Here is a 23,075-nt window from a genome sequence, read left to right on the forward strand (position 1 = left end):
GTACTGTGTCCTTAAATGAGATTTCTTCAGAATGAATGGAATTCAAATTATTTCTAGGAGTCTATGAATGTTTTCTTTACTGCCCATCATACTTTGTTTACAGGAGTATTTTGTATGGTCATTCAAATTAACCCTCTCAGTTAATTGTCCTCTATAAACGATGTGTGCAGTGTAAATTGTGTAATTATGCATATATATATTTATACCACCATGGACTTACTTTCACACTGGAAATTTGTGGTGTTTTTCTACAGAGGAAGCCTTTTAACAGCAGAAAATTATCCGGTAGCAAATTTTCTTAGGGAAATTACTACACTGTTGTAACAAAAGGGCTGGCAAGTGGCTAAATGTTCATTACCTTTTGGTTAGTGTTGCTGTCACTGTAGCTGTGCTGCCTTAACATGGAGAGTTGAGTTGTGGACTTAGTCATTGAGTGAATGTTGAACTTTCTTCCTTGAATCAGCGTTAGTCAAATGTGGGTTTAATATGAACGTTAATTAAATGATATATGCAACATAGTTTCAAATGGAACATAGAAATTTCACTTTTGAAAATAGTAAACCCACAACCTAATTGCATGGTTTTGGGCTGACCATCCTGTCTCATTCATGATTTTACTCCTTGCCCAGCTTGCAGATACATGCATTTGAATTTTAGTAGTCTGTCATATTTAAAATCCCACATATGTGAGTTAAATATGCAATAAAGAATACGCCTTGCTGATTAGCCACACCCAGGCAATTTAATATCCATGGTCTTCTATAATGTTTATATCACATTGTAAATATTCAGAGAACTTGTTTTAAAGTTTATGCTTTCTCATTCTGTGATTTTCAAAAGAGGAATTTTTTGGAAATTAAGGACTATCGTTTGATAATTATAATATGTAATTAAGCTTTAGCCAAGCATTAAATTAATTTTTAAATATATCCTTCGTTGTATTTTCCTGATGACTAATTTTGCAGCATTTCAAATGATTCTAATAAAGTGGGGCTATGAGCCCGTCTTTATTTACCCTTGATCAGGACATAATATGTAGAACAGTGTCATGCCCTCTCTTTGTTCTGTCGATTTTATCTCATCCTTACATGTTATAAATTACCTAGTCTCAGGTGTGTCCTTATAAGGAAGCCCCCTATAAAACCATCCTTATAAGGACATACCCGAGACTAGGTAATTTATAATATGTAAGGATGAGAAGCTGTTATAAGGACATACCCGAGACTAGGTAATTTATTAAAGAAGTTTAATTGACTCAGTTCTGCATGGGTGGGGAGGAAACTTACAGTCATGACGGAAGGCACCTCTTCACAGGGTAGCAGGAGACAGAATGAGTGCTGAGGGAAGCAGGAAGCCCCTTATAAAACCACGAGATTTAGTGAGAAGTCACTATCACGAGAACACCATGGTGGAAACCGACCCCACCCCATTCAGTTATCTCCACCTGGTCCCACCCTTGACATGGGGATTATTAACAATCCAAGGTGAGATTTGGGTGGGGACACAGAGCCAAACCAAATCATTATTCATTCTGGATGAATTTTTTTGTTACACCTTACTGGACTACTACGTAGAATTAAAGTCAGAACACCTATTCTCATCTTAAATAGAATAAAACATATAAACATGTATATGTATCACATGCAGATCATTTGGGCCTTAAACTGCATATTAATTCCAAACTCATTAGGCTAATTGCTCTGCTTTTTAGAACTCTTAGACTTTTTATCCTATGAAATCTGTCAGGCTGTATTGGTTTTAGGAATGGGTTTGAACATCACAGCAGGAATTTGATGTAAGCTACATAAAACCAATGGTTTTTCTATCTCAGTAAGAACATTTTTATTTCTGAAATAGCTTAAGAATATTTCTTATGAAAGGAATTCTGAAAAGATAAATCCAGAGGGTTACATTTTAATAAAGCTGGTTTGCTTTTCAGTTTCTTTCTTCTGGACCAATCCTCTGAAATTAACTGAAAAACAAGTGACAAACGTTTTTGAAAAGGAAGGCAACTTTACTGAAACAACATAAACCACAGTCAAAAGAGTGATTAGTACTACTGTAGCCAATGATGTCTAGCCAATGATGTCAATGTCTCACCATGTCCCTGTTCTTGCCACCGGTGTCTTTTTGCAAGCACCTGTTCCTCTGCCTGAGGGCTTTTCCTTGGTCTTTGCAACAGGCTGGAGTGTCCTTGAGATACTGCTTGGAACAGACCTCAGCCAAGGGAGGAAAGGAATTGGAGGTTAAATAATCCAGTGTGTCAGTCAGGGTCCTCCTGGGAGCAGACACTGAGATGGCATTAAATGTCCAAGAAGTTTATTGTGGGGGAATGCATATAAGAGAAAATGGAGGGGAGCCTGCAGGCGCCTGGGAAAGCTGTCAGACAAGGCAGGCAGGCCTGACCTCTGAAGGAAGGAGGGAAGAATGATCTTAGACATTGGTGCAGTTCTAAAGTTTCAGCAGGGCCAGCTACAACAGGTATGGCTACAAGAGGTCTTCAGTTGAGTAGAGCCACAGTTGCCTGCAGTGGTAACATTAACCAGCACCCAGACTTGGCCAAAATATTGAAAATGCTAATGATCCTTCTGGAAATCATGAAACCCTTATAAAAATGGTCAAATGTTACAGAGCTGCAGTATACAATAGAAAACTATAAGTTACTACATTATAGTGGTTATTTACGGTTACAAGAGCTGTTCTCATCTCTAACATGGTAATACCTGTGAAATAAAGGGAGCCTTGCCATTCACTGATTATGACAAAACATCTGATCTGTTGTTTCAAGTAAATGAAAATGAGAAATACAGCACTACATGTAGGAAGAACAATTAAATATATCTGAATGTTTGGGAGGTCATGTATTTTCCATAAAGGTTGAAGACTCCACTCCAGAACTGAAACTGTCTGTGGATACCAGGTTCACAGCTGCTAAGAGCTGCGTCAGACCGCCTAAACACAGGCTGAATTTTGTTATATGGGATTCGAATCGATGTGCAATGTAGACTGGCCCCTGGCCTGCTTCTGAACTTCAGCCCCTAGTAATTTGTGCTGGCTTCCTGTCAGTCCTAACTCCAGCAGAGACTTAAAGGATACAGTGATTCAGTACAATGAGAATCCCTAGCACATGACTCCTTAGGCTCTTGTTAAATATCTTTAGGAAAATGTACGAGAAAAGTTTTGACAGAATACTGCAGAAATCATTTTAAGCTACTTTGCAAAAACATTTTGATCATGAAAGCTTACCTTTTATGTGTAACCTTAGTGAAACTGCCGTTGCTTGGGACCCAGAGCCAACTGGAACAATGAACATCCCCCAGCTCTAATCTTGAAGGTTGAGTCCTGTTTCTGGCTCTGGCACTTTGATTTCCACAAGAATCCTTTTGTGTCATTAAAATCAACCCCCTTCATTTGATCTCTCTTCAGTTGGTCTCTTGTTCCAAATGAAAACACTTCATTTTTATTTATCACAAGTTTCCTGTTTGCTGTAGTGGCAATTTCCTGCCTATGGTACCTGCAAGTTATTTTTCAGTCTGTTTTTTTTCTTTTTTCCACAGGGATTCTGCTCTCAAGCTTACTAGTTTTCTATTCATAGGATTTCCATTTTTCTAATTTAAAATCTTATCCTTCACTGGTTACAATGAATATCTTTAAAGAAAAAGCCAATGCTATTTGTAACCTACTGTTGTGTTGCCTTTCAAGACCAGGTTTCTCTTTTTTTTTTTTCTTTTTTTTTTCTTTTTTTGAGACAGAGTCTGCCGTCCAGACTGGAGTACAGTGGCGAGATCTTGGCTCACTGCAATCTCTGCCGCCCGCGTTTAAGCAATTCTCCTGCCTCAGCCTCCGAAGTAGCTGGGATTACAGGTGCCTGCTACCGCTCCCAGCTAATTTTTGTAGTTTTAGTGGAGACAAGGTTTCACCATCTTGGCCAAGCTGGTCTTGAACTCCTGACCTTGTGATCCACCCACCTCAGCCTCCCAAAGTGCTGGGATTACAAGCATGAGCCACCACACCTGGCCTATTTTCTCTTTAACAGTGAGCCATTTCTTTCAGTCATTAGTGGGGAACAGGTACAACCAGGGTCTGCAGCTCCTGCTATTCTATATCAGGATCAAGATCTGCAGAGCACTATATTAATTGCTGTGCAGATCCTGATCTTGATATAAAAGCCTGTGTAACCTGAAAAGCTGTTAAAAGTTACTGAATCAGACTATTAATATTTCCCATGTTGTCTAGCATTTTTGACAAAAAAAAAAAAAAAAAAAAAACCCAAGAGAAAAGCAGGTGCTACTAATTCACATAGTAAACACCTGTCAAAATTTGTAGCCATGTACATGATATACAGTTTTTTAATGTCATTGTTTGGGATAATCACTAGTTATCTATAAATAAGTAAATTCTTACATACTCTGCCTGAGACATACTATTAGGTTGGGCTATATATTGCCACTATGTGAGTGTTTTTCCTGTGAAAATAATTCCATGTTTCCATATAATCAATTGCATATTTCAAGTAGAGTTGCTCATAGAAGAAATAACTCGCTCACAAATCAGCGAGTTATTTGACAAACCCTAAAATTGAGTGTCTTCAATTTGTTCCATTAGATGCGATATCTGAAATACCTACCTGAGGCTGTCTCTTTCCTGATAGAAAGTCACATCAGCCTTGTGTTAATTTCTTGTAGCTGGTGTACCAAATTGCCATGAACTGTGTGGTCTAAACAACAACAATGTATTTTCTCGCAGTTCTGTAGGCCAGACTCAGCAGGGCCAGGCTCCTTCCAAAGGCTCTAGGCTCAAATGTTTTCTTGCCTCTTCCACCTTCTGACAGCTGCTGACATAGCTTGGCTATGGCCACATTACTCCAATCTCTGCTGCTGTCTTCACATCACCTCTCTCTCTATCTGTCTCTCTCTAGTTTGTGTGTGTGTTTAATTTTCGTCTGCCTCCCTGTTACAGGGACACTTGTGATTGCCTAGGGCCCATCTGGATAATCCAAAATAATCTCAAGACCCCTTAATCAAATCTGCAAATTAGCCTAAATTAACACTCAAGTTCAAGAGATTAATGTAAGGATATCTTTTTTGAAGTAGCATTTTTTTAGCTTCCCACAGGCTCTTCACTGCCCAGTTTCAAGGGTCGAGTTGGTGTCAGCCTGTCTCTGCAGGCCCTTAGGATCTCACTAAGAAGTTTGTGTATGCCACTTAACCTATATTTTTAAGTCAGCCTACCCCAAAGACATTTCAAGGTCAGTGAAAATTTTTTCCAGCTATTGTCAAATGCTGTAACAGAAGTAGAAGTATAAATAGGGAAGAGGGACAAGATTAAAAAGCCTCTAGTAGGCCGGGCGCGGTGGCTCAAGCCTGTAATCCCAGCACTTTGGGAGGCCGAGGCAGGTGGATCACGAGGTCAAGAGATCGAGACCATCCTGGTCAACATGGTGAAACCCCGTCTCTACTAAAAATACAAAAAATTAGCTGGGCGTGGTGGCGCGTGCCTGTAATCCCTGTTACTCAGGAGGCTGAGGCAGGAGAATTGCCTGAACCCAGGAGGCCGAGGTTGCGGTGAGCCGAGATCGCCCCATTGCACTCCAGCCTGGGTAACGAGTGAAACTCCGTCTCAAAAAAAAAAAAAAAAAAAAAAAGCCTCTAGTAAAATAGTCTTTATGTTTTTCAAATTCTGGGCATGTGCTTTTTTCATGACTAAAATGAGATGTGGCAAAGCTGTGGCCTTCTAACAAGTCTAGGAATAGGAGTCTTGTTACCCACCCTCCTCCCCCCCAGTTTAATTTGAAGAAAGAAGCAGGAATTCCAACTCAGAACCCAGAAATTTTGACCTAAATCTCCTTAGTCCAAAATAAAAAGGAACCAGGAATATGCAGAACACTGTTCCTAAGAGAGCTTAGTAGCTTAGTACCCATGCTTCCCACTATAAGTAAGGAGACGTTTTTAGTAGCCTTACAGGCACACAGGCATGATGGAAAGGATTTTGGGTTTTGGAGTAAGCATGTCTGGTTTCAGGCCCCAGCTCCTCTTGAAACTGAGTGATTTCAGTTATCATCAAAGCTACCTCCCAAGCAATGCATTTGATACCAACAGCTTTTCTGAGACAGTACTGAGATAGAAATCACCTCCAGTTCTTAGAACTAAATCCAAGAATCTTTGTATTTCTCCTTCATGACTTGAAGTGGCTTCTTTTCTAATAAATTATAACTAGTTCAGTGTTCTGAAACCAGGGTGGGTGCAGCTTCCCTAAAATGGATGAAAAAATCAAGTCACATGACAGGTCCTGAAGGGGGAAATGATTTTTGCAACATAACCAAATTTAAATTCTGCTTTGGCTGTTAAAAATCAGAAGGGGAAGAGGTAAAGGAAAAAGCAAACGCAAGTGGAAACAGTTCGAGTGGGGGGTTCTTCAGGTTTTCAACTGCTTTCTGCCCTGTAGGCTTTGACATCATTCTTACGAGGTCTACTCCATGGAAACAAATAGGAAATCTATGGGACACGCTGATATTAGCCAGGAAGCACGATCAGTTGAAAAATAAGGATGAGATAAAACAGGTGCCTTTAGTTACTAAATTCAACGGTAGGCAAAAGCTATTCACCCATCAGTGGAAACCACAGCTGTCGCTGTTGTGGCCTCCCTACAGCCATGTTTTGTTGGACTCAGCCTTGAGATCGTGGTTTGTGACTTTCCACTCTCCACCGAATACACCTGAGCACTCTTCGATAGAACCCTGTGAGCTCCAGAACACACAAGAAAAGGCACCGAACAGAACTGTTCCAGAGCAAGCATTAGTTTTTCTTCTGCTACCTACCCAGACGCTGAGACTAGGAACTCGGTGCCTTTTGCTGGGCGACACCATGGACAGCTCTTCAAGCGCCACCTGGTTGGCTCGGCTAGCCGACCGTCCCGAGCCCTCCCTCCTTGCCCGTCAGGCCCGTGGGGGCGGCAGGGGGTGGTCCTGACGGCCCAGCTTGGGCAGCAGCAATACGCAGCCCCCCAAGCTCTTCCCCGGAGTCCCTCCCCGGCGCTCACGCTCTGAAGAGCCCACGCGAGGGGACCAAGGAGGCCAGATCTTCCCTCTCCCTGCACCCCCGGCGGTGGGATCCGCAGCTGCGGCCTGGGGGCGGCGGCTGGAGGCGAAGGTAGCTGGAGGCGGAGGTTGCGGCAGCCCGCTGGGGCTCGGCCTGGCAGGTCGGCCCAGAGTGGGCGTGGTCTCCCTCCTGACGCCCCGCCCCTTCCCCCTCGAGGGGCGGATCTTCCGTCCCCGCCCGCGGCGCAATGCGGAAGAGATGGGCCTGGTGGAGCGGAAGTGACGCTTCCGGCGGCTGTGGCGGAGGCTGCGGGAGAAGGAGGAGGAGGAGCCGGAGGAAGAGGTGAGCAAGCCGGCGGGGGGCGGGGAGCGGTCGCGGCCAGACCCACCGGCAGCCGGGCGGGCGGACGGGCGGACGGGCGGCCGTCTTCGAGATCAGCCTCCGCCGCCGCAGCTTCAGCGGGAGCGGTGAGGGGCGACCTCAAGAGGCTGGGGTGCGGGAGGGCGGGCGGGGTTGTGAGGAGACCTCGGGTGTGCCGGGCGCCGCGTCGGGCCGGGAGCTTTGGTGACAGCGGCTGTCAGCCTGCCCGCGGGAACGAACCGAATCCTCCTGGGCGCCGGGGCAGCTCTTCTGGCGCTTAAATGGAGGGGTCGGGCTGCTCCGGTCCTCCGTCTGTCTGAGAAAGAGCGGTTTTCCTGGGCGGTCGACTGCCCGGGACCCCTGAGGAGCCCGAGTCGGGTCGGTGCCCCGAGTCGTGACTCTTCCCGGGTGGCCATTCGTATTTTTCAGCCCCGCCTGCCGTCCCCCCAGCCGGAGGTAGCCCGGGGCAGGGGAGGCGGCGGTAACCTGTGCGGTTTCCCTTGCCCTTGCCCGCCACCCCCAGGAGAGCCTGTCGCGTAGGATAATCCTTTTCCTCCTCCTGCCCCCTAAGGAGCTTTGAACCGGCCTTGTCACCCTTCCTACGCACCGCCGCTCCTTTCCCCTCGAAGGAACTGCTTGAAGTTTCCGAATCGGTTCCCTTTCAACGTAGTGACAGATCTTGAAGAAGGAAGCTGATAAACAACTCCGAACGAAATACGCTCAAAATTTTTCCGTTCAGTAAGCATAAATTAAACGGGAAACTCATCTTAACCAAACCGTTGATGGACTTACAGTGCTAAAACCTTGTCTTGCCTTGGTGTGAGAATTGGTAGCTTTTCCTCTTGCTTTTTGGTAAAATTAAGTGACGACTTATCTTTTTGGAATAAGCCATTTTCTCCCTGAGCTGTCTTGTTTTTTTTCCCCACCCCAACCCCCCATCAAAACCTGGCAGGGAGGGACTTCTGGATGCTTTGCAGTGCTTGCTGCAGAAGGAAACATCAGCTTCATTTGCTTTGCTTTGCTTGATTTTCACAGGGCTGCCTCCGAAGAAAGGAGAATGGCGTTCAGTAAAGGCTTCCGGATCTATCACAAACTGGACCCCCCACCTTTCAGCCTCATAGTGGAAACTAGGCATAAGGAAGAATGTCTCATGTTCGAGTCTGGGGCTGTTGCCGTGCTCTGTAAGTCATCTGTTAGAACTCAACTCGCGATGGTCTCTGATTTGATATCAAATAGTTCAGATTCAACCATTTTTTAGAAAAGAGCCTGATAACCCTTTCACTGTATTTGCTCTAGCAGATTATGCTTATATTTCCTTGATCAACCTTATTTTCCGGCAAACTTTTTGTTAACAGGTTTTTGTTGAGGGGATGCAGGGAGGTGCAGGTTTTGGTTGCAGGATTTTGCTTTCTTGGGTTCTGCTGCTGCTTCTAAAAGTAAATGTTTTTTTCAAAGAAATATTGTTGCAGTTTGTATCATATCACATAAACCCATACAAGATCTTGCTTGACATATTTACTAGTAGGTTAGTTGTAGTAGTAGATAAGATCTAATGTTATCCAGTATTGTTGGGGTATTTATGTTATGGCTGTTATGTTTTCACTAAGGGAATTGTAACAACCTCTAGGATTTCATGTGAAATACGTGATTGATTTCATATTATTTTAAAAAATATTTTGATTTAAAGAAAAAGACTACTGTACCACACACAAAAAAGGTAGGTTAGTAACATTTATCTCGTGGGCAGATGGATGAAATTAAAATTAATTTGAATACTGTGTTAATGTAAGATTTGCCAGGTGTGAGGGCTCATGCTTGTAGTCCCAGCACTTTGGGAGACCAAGGCGGGCAGATTGCTTAAGCTGGGGTGTTCAAGACCAGTCGAGGCAGCATAGTGAAGCCCCTTCTGTACAAAAAGTAGTCTGGCCTTGTGGTGTGCACTTTCAGTCCCAGCTACTCGGGAGGCTGAGGTGGGCGGATTGATTGAGCCTGGAAGGTCGAGACTGCAGTGAGCCTTGATCTCACCACTGCATTCTAGCTTGGGCAACACAATGAGACCCTGTTTCAAAAATTAAAAAGAAAAAAATATGTATATGATTTTATATAGATATTATGTTTTTAAATATATATGTTATATGTGTATCTGTGCATATATATGTTATATATATAACATATATATGTATGACTTAGGCACATAATCCCAGTTTGGGGTTATTTCCAACGTGATAATATTTTTTAGAGGCTTGCAAGTGTTAATTACTTGTTCTTTGTTATGGTTTTACTGTGTTAGGATTAGTTTACTGATCATATCTTTATAAATTAAAAATAGTATTTGAAAGGCATACTTACAAATATAAGCCCTTAAATACCTTAAACTAGTAAGCTTTCTCCAGCCTCAGTAAATGAAGCACATAAGACCACACTCTTTACATGTAGAATATTAATATCAGTTAAAGTGTTAACTTGACTAAAATAGTATAATTGCATCTTGATGGGGAAAAAGATATTGATATAATGAAAAGTCTTAAGCAAAGAACAGTGTATAAGAAATGTATATATTTAGTACATATATTTTTTGAATGAAGGAGAAGGGGCTCTAGGTCTTCTAAGAAATAAGTATAAATAATATTGGCTATCCTCAATCAGTATGAATTTAATTGCTTCAAGGTTTTTTTTTAATATTTAAACCAAACTATACCTTGGTACAGTATTAATTTCCATTGCACATATTTTTGTACTACAAGCATAATTCTTATATTGATGAATTCTTAAAATATCGGGGAGTGGGTGGGGTGAACATTTGCTTTCATATGGGAAGCATTTTTCAGCTGCTTGTGTTTTTTGGTGACATTACCAGACTTATAAATCTTGTACAAATTCTAAATGTTTCTTTAATTGTGTTTACTCATAATAGCAAGTCAGATTTTCAGCTACAAACTATGTATTACTTGTAGTTTTTAGGATTGTTGCTGCAAGGTTAGGAAACCTAAGAATAATCATACTTCCAAAACCTCCAGCAGCCGTCTTTTATGCCAAATAATGGTTGTTTTTACCAAAAGGCCTTAAAACGTTCATTTTGGCATTAATATGCATTCTGAGGAGAAAGAATATTAAAATATTGCCTTAACTATGCTATTTCCTTTAGATTTAGACTGTGGATAATTCAGAAAAAATACATATATATCAGGGCTGGGCATGATAGCTCACGCCTGTGATCCCAGCGCTTTGGGAGGCTGAAGTTGGGGGAATCATGAGGTCAGGAGATGGAGACCATCCTAGCTAACATGGTGAAACCTTGTCTCTACTTAAAATACAAAAGAATTAGCTGGGCATGGTGGCATGCACCTGTAGTCCCAGCTACTCAGGAGGCTGAGGCAGGAGAATCGCTTGAACCTGGAAGGCAGAGGTTGTTGTAGTTTGCTGAGATCACTCACCTTCAGCCTGGGCAACAGAGCGAGACTCCATCTCAAAAAAAAGAAAAAAAAATAGTTGGAATATTGCCTCTTTCCATAAAGCTAATGTAAATGGTTGTCTAATCTCTTGGAATGTCGTTATCTTTCCTACTATAAACTTTACAGTAATACTTAAAATATTAATATTTAAAAGCTAAGAAACTTTCTTAAGCCATTTGACTTTTAAAATTAATTTGGCCTTCAGTTTGGAGTGATACCAAGGTTTCTTCCTCCAAGATTGGAGTGCTGCCTTTCTAATCTGAGCCCACCTCAAAAAATAAAAATAAAAAGGAAGTATGCACCTTGAGATACAAAGTAAGTTCTGGAGAAATGAAGAGAAGGTAGAGACACAGGTGAGCTGGAGTGGCTGGGGCAGAGTCTCATGAAGGAAGAAGACCTGAGTAGGACCTGAGTGGGACTGACAGGCTCAGTGGCATGATCATGGCTCACTGTAATTGAACTCCTTGAAACTCCCATGCTCAGTTGATCCTCCTGCCTCAGCCTCCCAAGTAGCTGGGACTACAGGCACACACCACTATGCCCAAATAATTTTTTTTGGTGTTTTTTGTAAATACAGGGTTTCCCCATGTTGCCCTACTGATCTAAAACTCCTGGGTTCAAGGTATCCACCTGCCTCAGCCTCCCAAAGTGTTGGGATTACAGGTGTGAGCCATTGCTCACAACCAAGATGCATACTTCTTAGGTGCTGGCTTTGTTGTCTAAATGCTCATATGTGGGTGTTTTTCTTGAAAATAGGTGGTGAAAGTGACCCTAGCAGGATTTGGTCTTTATGTACCAAAAGTTCCTAATTTCAAGTCTTTAGTTACCCTGGCTTTACTTTAAAGAGTAAAGTTTAAACAATTTAAACATTTTAGTCAGCATGCAGTGCTGAGGTTTAGCAGTCACTTAATTTTCTTGGCTTATGCAAAAGTGCCATGAGATACCACACATGAAATTTTATCTTTCATACTATTAGCACATACCAAAGGGTTGCAAGTGAAAACAGTCTCAGACCATGGATCCCCTTAGGGACCTGAGTGTTCCCTAATGCAGCCTCAAGACTCTGTCTTTATGTCGATAGGATACTAAGCGTAAATCAGTCATGGTGCTGACATCATGAGTGTTATAGTCACCTGGGCAGCTTCTACAAATACTGATGTCTGAGCTCCAGTCCCCTGGATATTCTGATACAATTAGATCGTGATGCTCATTACTGAGCAAAATTTATATAGGCCTTTCTTTGATAGATTAGGGGATTGCTTTTTTTTTGGCTTGCAGATTTTATCCAAAATAACCATGTTTTTAGAATTGTAATGATGTTGTCTTTTATGGGGCTACTAAGTAGTTTTCTTGAAACTCTCAGGCTGAACCAAGTGCTAATACTCTGGTGGCACTTTGAGTATAGTCCCTTCATATCATATGGGATTGTGCTTAGGTGTCTGTGTCTGGATGCCAATAACTACTAACCACATTGTTAAGATTCTTCTGAAATGCCAATTTGAAATGTGTATGATAAATGTTATTTATTACTTCTATAAGTACTATTAATTTGCTTCAAAATTACTTTTTTTAAATAGAAAATACTTTTTTACTGATTTATTCTGTTGCATTTATTTATTTAAAACACCTTCTAAAAAGTTCTTACCCTTAGATAACAGTTAATATGTTTTTTAGTAGTGTACCCATTTTTAGCGTTACATGCTTAGTTTTGAAAATTACTTGTACAGCAAATGTTTGATTAAATTGCAATTTGATGTCTCTGGAGCAGTGGTTCAGTGTAGCAAGTGAGCTCTGTGACTAGTTTGCTGCATCTGTACCAGTTTAAGCAGCTAGTGTGATGGTTAGCAAGTTAAAAACAGTACATACTTTTTTCCTGGAAACAATTTATTAAGAGATAAAAGATGTCTCTCAGCTTTGTGTACAATTCATTGTTCTTAGTCTTTCTACAGTTTATACACACGTACACAAAGACTCACAGGGGAAGGACGAGGCATCAGTCTGACATACATGCATTCAGTTCACACTATCATTATTTTACAGCCCATCTCAGGCTTCAGTAAAGTGAATGATTCATTTTCTAGTTCTATCCTAAATAGAAGATGGAGTAAAGAGAAGGTCAGCATATGGGAAATGGAGGATAATTCTAAAAACAAGTTACGAATCTCTATGTCAAACATGATGTAAGGTGGTGCTATAGATTCCTAACTCTTAAAGCTTTTGCTCTTTTCCGTATTACATGCTAGCATGGGAGTAAGGATTGCTTTTATCTGTCTAGTAGTAAGATTATTTTCAGGCTTTTCAAGCAGCATAATTTGAGTCAGATTAGGATTCAAATCATGCTTTTTATAAATAGCAAGGCCGTATCACTAGACCTGGTTTTCCTCCAGGTTGTCCATATGAGATTTTTTGTCTACCTAATTTTTTCTTACAACATAAGTCATGATAATATATATAATACTGAATTTATGTCATAATATAAGACAGTATTCTGAGGTCTTTATCACAGAATATGAAATATACTCTCTTTTCTTTTTTTTTTTTTTTTTTTTTTTTTTTTTGAGAGTTTTGCTCTTGTTACCCAGGCTGGAGTGCCGTGGCACAATCTTGGCTCACTGCAACCTCCGCCTCCTGGGTTCAGGCAATTCTCCTGCCTCAGCCTCCTGAGTAGCTGGGATTACAGGCACGTGCCACCATGCCCAGCTAATTTTTTGTTTTTTTTTTTTTTTTAGTAGAGATGGGGTTTCACCATGTTGACCAGGATGGTCTCGATCTCCTGACCTCGTGATCCACCCGCCTCGGCCTCCCAAAGTGCTGGGATTACAGGCGTGAGCCACTGTACCTTGCAATATGCTATCTTTTCTATAAACTACATAGTTTAAAGGACTAATCATAGTGAAGTAATAAGGGTTACCATTTACTGGAAGTTTACTCTGCCAGTCACAGCATTAAGCCAGAGGTTTTTAAAGTTCATTTTTTCATGATGGCCTTATTATCTCATTAAGTTTTTCACAACACCCGTAGGCCACAAACAATACCTCTTAGTTCTGTTTATTAAATAGTTAGGTCCAACAATTTTTGTGTCCCAACAATTTTGCAGCTGTTTGGAAAAAAAAATACAGAAAAAATAGGAAATTTATTTTCTTCATAAATAACCACAGTTTACTAATGAGAAGTGTGTGCCTGTTGAGCACTGAATAGCTTTTCTTTTCTTTCTTTCTTTTTTTTTTTTTTTTTCTGAGATGGGAGTTTCATTCTTGTCACCCAGGCTGGAGTGCAGTGGTGTGATCTCTGCTCACTGCAATCTCTACCTCCTAGGTTCAAGCAATTCTTCCTCAGTCTCCTGAGTAACTGGCATTACAGGTGCCTGCCACTATGGCTGGCTAATTTTTGTATTTTTAGTAGAGATAGGGTTTCACTGTGTTGCCCAGGCTGGTCTTGAACTCCTGACCTCAGATGATCTGCCCACTTTGGCCTTCCAAAGTGCTGGGATTACAGGCATGAACCACTGTGCCTGGCCTGAATAGCTTTTCAAACCTTGGAACAGATTGAGCACTGCCCTCCTTATTTCCTGTTCCACACTGATTTTCAAGTGACACTTGCTTTTATTTATTATAGCAACCAGCAAAAACCCAGTTTCACTAATATATAGCATCCAAGGAATGCACTGCCATCTAATATGACAACTCCGAAGCACCTCAGGTTAATAGTTTGGCTGGTTTCCAACATATGTTGAGAATCTCAGTGTTTCCTTCTATTTAAAATATGCAGCTTCCCTGGGAGTTTGCTGTAGTGCCGTGGGGCATCTCAGCACACAGTTCAAGAGAGGTGGCATTTGACACACTTTATTTCATTCAGTTCAGATTTTGCTTTTATCCACATTTCAGAGATTTGGAAACTGAAGATTGGAAACATAACTACTCCAATGACATAGTCCTACCATTTGATTTTTTTTTTTTTTAACTGTAATTATTGTTTATGCTGTTGTGAGGCTTTTATTGTATTACTGTATTTCGTGGCTATTATTTTCAGGGGTGGGGAAGAGTGAAAAGAAGGAAAGGCATTAGGTTAAGGGTGTAACTGGTAGCATTTTCTAATGGGGGAACTGTACACTTGTGTTTTTCCCTACAAATTATTAACATTAATATATTAGAGGAGATATGGTTTAATTTACAGTAAAGTCATTCAAAACAAAGTTTCTTTGCTGGGCCAAGTTAAATGTCAGGTTCTCGAATTTTGGATAAATGTAGTAGGTAGAAATGCCAGTGCATATAGTTTGTTGTTGTTTTTTTCTAATTGCCAAATGCTGTCAGCATGTTGCCCTTTAGATAAGTTGCAGTGTCCTGTCTCTTTTTAAGAAAAATTTGCAAGTTGAGGGAAGAAGTGACTTTTTATAGTTGACTTTTTCAGCAGAGAATTCATGAAATTTAGACTTGTTATATATCATTTTATGTTAGGGTTGCAAAAATTCATTTTCTTTTTATAACTATGTTTGGAAGGTGCATACTTATTTTTTTTCTTACATGCTTCTGTGTTCTGAGGAATGTACATATTTAATAGAAAATAACTTAAATGGCAACTCTTTAAAAAGAAAATCAACTTAACTTTTAGATTCTGGGTTGTTAGCAGGATTAACCTAGAGCCAAACCAGTAATTCTTAAGTGCTTTCATTTCTTCCCCGCTTAACTTTTTGAGGAAATAAAAAGGAAAGGCAGAACTTCCACTCTCACTGAGTAGTAAAACTCTGTGACTATTACATCATCTTAGGTCTATCAGATGTTCTAATTTGTCCTATAAAACATAAGTAGCTCAGGACTGTAACAGGAGCTTCTGACCATAGTGGAGTAACAGGGACTAGATTTACCCTCCTACCTTAATTAACAACAACAACAACAAAATAAACAAAATAATTGGAAGGATTTTCAGACAAGATGTTGACCCCCAAGAGAAGGGAAACAAAGGAGGTGGGCCTTATGAATGCTCCATCTTATTGCCTGGAGAGCTTCCAGGTGGTAGTAGCTGAAGAGTCACCGAAACAAAGCTTGATAGGCTTCCTGAGTAGGGAATATGGGGAGGCCAAGGCAGCCAGAATCTCAGGACTATGTACTAGAGACGAGACAGCTGCACAAAGAGCTCCAGAGATCTGTAGAGGACTCTGCTTGAGACTTCAGCTGGGTGCTGATCGGTGCCAGTGTGAAAGGAAACTGTTTGAGGCAGGGAAAGAATCACCAAAAAGGGAGTAAGCAGAAAAATTTCTGGAGCTTGCACAGGGCTGGGAATAGTTTATGGTGAACAAGAAGTCTTGATGGAGAATTGGGTTGAGTAATGAAAAGAATATACTGCTTCAGTAAAGGCACAGTAGTCCTAGACTAAATTCCACTCCAGTCTTCGCTAACAAAGCTTAAAAGCAAGCACTGTTTCCAAGTAACTTAATTTCCAAAGAGCTGTATCCCAGAACGAAGTTTAAGGATATTTATAGGAATATAGGAAAATATACCTCATAAGGAGAAAAGTCAAATGTAGGAAGAGATGCTAAATTTAATAGACAAGGGCATTAAAACAGCTATTATAAATACACTCCATATGTTCAACAAGTAGAGATAAAAATGAACTTGTTAAGAAGAGATACAAAAAATGTGAACGAGGCCTGGCGTGGTGGCTTACACCGTTAATCCCAGCATTATGGGAGGCCAACGTGGGCAGATCACCTGAGGTCAGGAGTTCGAGATCAGTCTGGCCAGCATAGTGAAACCCACGTCTACTAAAAATACAAAATTAGCCAGGTGTGGTGATAGGCGTCTGTAATCCCAGCTGCTTGGGAGGCTGAGGCAGGGAAAATTACTTGAACCCAGAAGGCAGAGGTTGCAGTGAGCTGAGATCATGCCACTGCACTACAGCCTGGGTGACAGAGCGAGATTCTGTCTCCAAGAAAAAAAAAAGTGAAAGACCCAAATTAGACTTCTAGACATGAAAATAACAATATTATGAAAAAATTACACTGATAGGGACTGTATTAGACTTTGCAGAAGAAATGATTGACAAACTTGAAGACTTAGTAATAGAAACTGTCCAAAATAAAATACAGAGAGAAAAAAAGCTAAAATAAACAAATACTAAGAGCATCAGTGAACTTCAAGACAACTTCCAGTGGCCCAGTATACATGAATATGTGGATCCCAGAAAGAAGGTGGTAGGAAGAAAAATACTTGAAGAAACAATAGCTGGCAGTTTTACAAATTTGATGAAAAGTATGAATCCACATATCCAAGAAGCTAAATGAATACAAAGCAGAACACTATCCCCAAATACATGATTAGATTAACAATTTACTAGTGATACAGAGAAGATCTTAAAAATAACCCAAGGATGAAAAGACACACATACAGAAGAGTGAAGGTGAGAATGACAGTAGACTTTTCTTTACGAGCAGTCCAAGCCAGGGGACATTGGGAACATCTTTAAAGTACTGGAAGGAAGAACCCAAACCAAACTATCCACCTAGAGTTTTGTACCCAACCACAAATGAAGATGTAAAAACTTTTTCAGACATTCAAAGGCTGAAAAAATATAAGCTAATTATAATGGCTAGCCGTTTAATATTATAGTATTACCTTTCTTAGCATCCAGCACTAATATTTTCAAAACTTTTGAGATTATAAAGTCTGAATCAGTGAAATTTTGAAAGAAGCATACAAAGTGAAAGAAGCAATAAAGAGTGGAATGAACTAGTGCAATTGGTTAGCCTTGTAATTAGAGTATCAAAAGAAAGTGTAGTTTTAAAAATTGCATATTGTATTTTTTACCGGTGACAATTTAAATTTGCGTGAGTGTTTTAATTGTTGTTAATAAGAATCTGTATTTTACCTTTTTCCAGCTTAAATAGATTTTATAGGTATAAGCCATTGCTGATCTGTAGTGTTACATATGTGAGCATATGCATTCACATTGGGTTGCATTTCATGGCTACTGAACCAGTGAAATTACTGAATAATTTGGCACTTAGAATAAATTTGGTACTGGGAGAGATGTATAAATTCTTCTTGGTTGGATACTGATTACTTTCTCAGTTCAGATTGAAAAAAATTTAAACACTTGAAATTCCTGGATAATTTTGGGTGAACTGAGTCAGTGAAAAGAAAAAAAATTTTTAAAAACCTTTATTGTCTCAAAACATTAAATATTTTTATATGTTAAATGTTAAAATTTTGTTTCTATTTCATTATAGTCTTATATAACTTTTCATATATAAAGATGTGTTTACTTATATAACTAGCTTTTAGCAATAAATATTATGAGCTGTGTTACATTCTGTTCACTAGAAGACCATATGATTGCTGTAGTCTGTTGAATGGGTTGCTGAAATATAGATAAGCAAAGTCATTTAATATCCTGTGGACCATGTATGAAGTATAGGTAGAAGGAATCTTCTTTTATTTATTTTATCTTATTTTGTTGCCCAGGCTGGAGTGTAGTGGCACTATCTTGGCTCACTACAACTTCAACCTCCTGGGTTCAAGTGATTCTCCTGCCTCAACTTCCCGAGTAGCTGAGATTACAGGCACACACCACCATGCACAGCTAATCTTGGAATCTTTTTAATAGAGACAGGGTTTTATCATATTGGCCAGGCTGGTCTTGAACCTCTGACCTCAAGTGATTCACCTACCTTGGCCCCCCAGAGTGCTGGGATTACAGGCATGAGCCACTGTGGCGGCCACTTTTTGTTTTTACTTTTAAATTTGCAAATCTTAACAATTAAATTTCTAGTTGATTGTCCTTATTAGTTGTCTGTCCTAGGTTAGCATTGGGAATATATCTTTGGATATCTTGTTTCACAGTTTTATCAATTCTCTTGTAGAATGAGGTAGAAAGTATAGTTTTCAGATTTGTAGTTGCAGCAAAGTGATGTGGGATTGATGCAGAGCTGAGTTGAATAATTATGTTGGATGACACAATTGAGATCCAGCTTTTTGAAACTTAAGATAATGTGTTAGAACCCACGAAATGAATATGCACTTCCCTTTACACTGGATTGTTTATTCCTGAACCAAAAATGACTATAGGATATCATGTGCTGTTTGGATGAGGTAGATCATTGGTAGAAGGAGGTAGAAATTTCTATGATTGGCTAGGTTTCCATAGTATCACAAACTGGTGGCTACCAAATAAGGAAGAGTTGGAATAGAGACTGTGTTGATGATGGACCACTGCATGCTCTCAAATCTGATCTTCCTTCAGTCTCCCTTATCTCGATGGATTGCACTCCATCTACCCAGCTGTTTCAAATGACAATCATCCTCAACACCTCTTCCCCTCACGTTTCACACATTCTCTCTATTACCAAATCTAGTCAACTCCTCTTAATTTCCTTGTGATTCCATGCAATTCTCACCATTTTAGCTGGTTTTGTTTCAATCAAGACACTGTTGTCTCTTTCATGGATCATTACAATTGCCTCCTTAACTGGTCCCTCTGCTTCTACTTACCCTATCTACCTCCCAGTCTTTTAAAAACCACAATTTAGATCTTATTATTCCCTTGCCTAATACCTTTCAGTGATTGGCCACTGAAGTTAAAATCTGTACTCTAAGATGACCTACGATAAAATCAAGTTTCTGCTATTGTCTTCAGCCTGTTACCACTTTACCTCTTGGTTTCTGTGTTCTAGCCTCATTGGCCTTCTATCAGTTCTGAATGTATCAAATTCTTTCAGGTATCAGGGTCTTTACGTATGCTGTTCCTTCTGCCCAAATGTATGTATATTTTTAAAAATAATAAGCTTTTAAAATTAGAACATGTAGAAAAGTATATAAATCTTAAACATACAGCTTGATATATTATTATGGAATGAGCATACCTTTAGTACCACAACTGAGTTGAGAAATAGAACATTATTACTAGCATACCAGAGAGCTTTCCAGAGAGTAATCCCCTCATGCTCCTTCCCAATTCTCTTTATCATGATCTGCAAAGATAATCACTATTCTGACTTCTTACATCATAGAATGGTTTTGAATGTTTTTCAGCTTAATATAGATGGAATCATTCTCTGTATATTCTTTGGTATTCAGCTTCTTTCATTCAATGAAATCATCCATGTTGATATATGGGAAATCATCCATGTTGTAGCAAGTGGCAGTAGTTTACCCATTTTTGTTGCAGTGTCCATTTTATTTAGCTGTTTTGTTGACATTTGCTTTATTTCCAGTTTTTGCTATTATACATGATAAATGACACAAGTATGGACATCCTTGTACATGTTTTTTGGTACATATACCATTTCTGTTGGATATATTCGTAGGAATGGATTTGCTGGATCACAGTATATATGTATGTTGCCTGAAACATTTTTGCCTCTATTCTTTATTTGGCTAGCCTTCCTGTTTCACCATAAACCTAACTTCCTCAGTGAGGCTTATTCTAATCACTGTCCTCCTCTAGCAAACAATTTTAAATTAGGTTCTCCTATTGTAATCTATTGGAACTCCATCATAGTACTTACTATAATTTATAATTTTGCGTTTGTATGGTTATATAATACCTGTCTTCCTGATCTGATTCCTAAGAAGGTGTCACAGTTCTGACCGTTTATATTACTAGAACTTTGTCAGGGGCCTGGTGTATGGTAGGCATTCAGTAAATACTTGTGTGAATAAATGAAAGGGGTTTTTTTCCTTAAATGTCACCAAGATTGGAATGTGCTGTTTAAATAGGACATTAATTTGGATGGTTTAATGTCTTTGAGCTGGAATTTTAAATACTTTTATAAGGGGAACCTTTTCCTTTTAAAATAATTTTTCTCTGTATTTATGATGAAATGGAAAGAGGCTTTACTGCCAGCTAGTTATGTGATCTTGGGTGAGTCACCTAATATCTATTCTTTTTCTTCTGAAAATGAGAAGCTTGGATTACATGATCTCTAGGATCCTTACACAGGAGGTTCTCTGATTCTTCACCAAAGTGCTGTCTACATGCAAATAAGCTCACCACAAAGTGTAGTGCGTGCAACCACAGGCAAATTGTGGTTTAATTTGCAGTCTTATTTTTACATTCTTACTGACTTTCTTTAGCTTACTCTTCTGTATCAACTGAGGAAGAACAGCATATTCTCAGTCTAGAAGGTTTGAGCCGCAGCAGAATGTTGACATTGGATAGTAGGCCTTTCATTTGGATGACTTTATTATTTAGCTTAAATTATTATAATTCATCAGAAGTTAGAGAAATTTACATTGAAATTTAATCCTCAAAATACTTTTAATGTTAAACGAAAGTGACATTTAAGTTACCTATTGCTCTTGGATAAGAAGTTAATTTTGTTTCTTTCTTGTTCAGATGTAGAGTTAGCAAAACAGGTGTGACTATCATGTGATAACTATTCTATGTTTAACAAGCTTCTCTTTTAGAGCCACAACTCATGAAAATCAAGAAATAAGTGTTTGATTATGTCTTCATTTGAATTTTCATATCTTGATCCTGATACTTTATTATTTGCCTTAAATTCTAATTTGAGAAATGAGGTTGTAATACAACAATGCTGAATAATGCCAGTTATTTCACATGACATAATATTATAAAAGTAAGTCACTCCAGAAAAAAAAAAAAGTGGAAGATGTCAAATAATATGATAGAGCACAATTGATATGTTAAATTTTGATAGAGAACAACTGATATATTTATACTCTGTTTTTTATAGTCTATAAATAGGCCACCTCTACAGTTTCTATTTTTGTTACCTTCCAGTAGCTTAAAGAGGAAAAGTTGTAGGTTGGGCCTCCCTTCAGTCATGTATGAATTTGTCAGGTAAAGAAGTTTGAAAACATGCATAGAACTAAAATAATGAAGGAGTTAAGTTATCTGAATAAAGTTGTAGGATATTACTACCTCATGGCTTTATGTAGTTTTAAATATTTCCTAACTAATTCTGTGATAATGAGCAAGAGCAAAATTATTACTTTCCAAGTATAGTTGCAGTTTCAACAGGGTAGAATATTAAAACTAAATTATTTAGGATGAATATAAGGAAAACATTGATGGCAGGGTATAACAATAATTTTTACCCTTCCTGAGGCCTCCATTTTGGATTACTAAATCTTCTCCTTTCTTAATTTATTATATATTTATTATTTGATAAGTGTTTGAGAGCCTTGGGAAGAGTGAGCTATGGGGCCGTTCTAAAGATTGTAGGACTTACTACTCCCTTTGAAGTTTATAAAAGTCCAAATTGATCAAGTACCATGGCTCACACTTATAATCCCTGCACTTTGGGAGGCTGATGTGGGAGAATCACTTGAGCCCAGGAGTTTCAGGTTACAGTGAGCTATGATCATGCCACTGCACTCAGGCTTGGGTGAGAGTGAGAAATCCTGTCTGGGGAAAAAAAAAGTTCAAATGCTTATTGAACTTTAGGCTAATGCACTTCTGGTCTAGAGTAATTAGAGAAAAGTGCTTCTCTGATCCCTTAGGAATCCAGTAGCTTCTGGCTGTCTCAAGATAATTGGCCAGAGTTATCATCTCTCCTTTCTGAATTTATCCAGTATTTCAAATAATGCAGTGAGAATACATTTTTTTAACATTTTATTTGGAGAAATATGTCACCTAGTCTCCACAGTCAACAACTCATGGACACTTTTGTTTTTCTGTATTTCTGCCTACTATCTCTCTCTCTCATTCATTCATTCATTCATTCATTTAAGGCATCTTGTTCTGTCACCCAGGCTGGAGTACAGTGATGCAATCTCGGCTCACTGCAACCTCAGCCTCCTGGGTTCAACCTTTTATGCCTTTAGCCTTCTGATTAGCTGGGATTATAGGTGCCCATAACCATGCCCAGCTAATTTTCGTATGTCTTAAATTAGAGATGGGGTTTCACCATGTTGGCCAGGCTGGTCTCCAACTCCTGACCTCAAGTGATCCTCCTGCCTCAGCCTCCCAAACTGCTGGGATTACAGGGTGAGCCACCACGCTCCACCTGATTTCCACTTCTTTCCCATGAAAACATGGCAGTGAGAATTCTTTAAACATATATAAGTACATGAGTTTAATAGGCAGTGTTTTTGGCTGGAGACCATGGCTCACGCCTGTCATTCCAACACTTTGGGAGGCCGAGGAGGGAGAATTACCAGAGGTCAGAAGTTTAAGACGAGCCTGGCCAAAATGGTGAAACCGCATTTCTACTAAAATTATAAAAATTAGCCAGGTGTGGTGGGTAGGTGCCTGTAATCCCAGCTGT

General features: G+C 39.5%; 1 protein-coding gene across 20 annotated transcripts in view; it reads left to right on the top strand.

The window, feature by feature from the left end:
* Positions 1–6,929: 6,929 nt before the first annotated feature.
* The window catches only part of SYNJ1 (synaptojanin 1), an 88,743-nt gene continuing 72,597 nt past the window's right edge, over positions 6,930–23,075 (top strand). For 15 of the 20 annotated variants that reach the window (XM_074389332.1, XM_074389335.1, XM_074389334.1 and 12 more), the window contains exons 1-2: positions 7,270–7,379; positions 8,433–8,578. In XM_074389332.1, coding sequence (XP_074245433.1) covers positions 7,285–7,379; positions 8,433–8,578 — 241 coding nt within the window. In that variant the 5' untranslated portion in view covers positions 7,270–7,284. The other 5 variants (XM_074389340.1, XM_074389339.1, XM_003927661.3 and 2 more) reach the window with 5 other exon arrangements.

The sequence above is a fragment of the Saimiri boliviensis genome, chromosome 18, assembly GCF_048565385.1.
Source record: "Saimiri boliviensis isolate mSaiBol1 chromosome 18, mSaiBol1.pri, whole genome shotgun sequence".
NCBI classification, from domain to species: Eukaryota; Metazoa; Chordata; class Mammalia; order Primates; family Cebidae; genus Saimiri; species Saimiri boliviensis.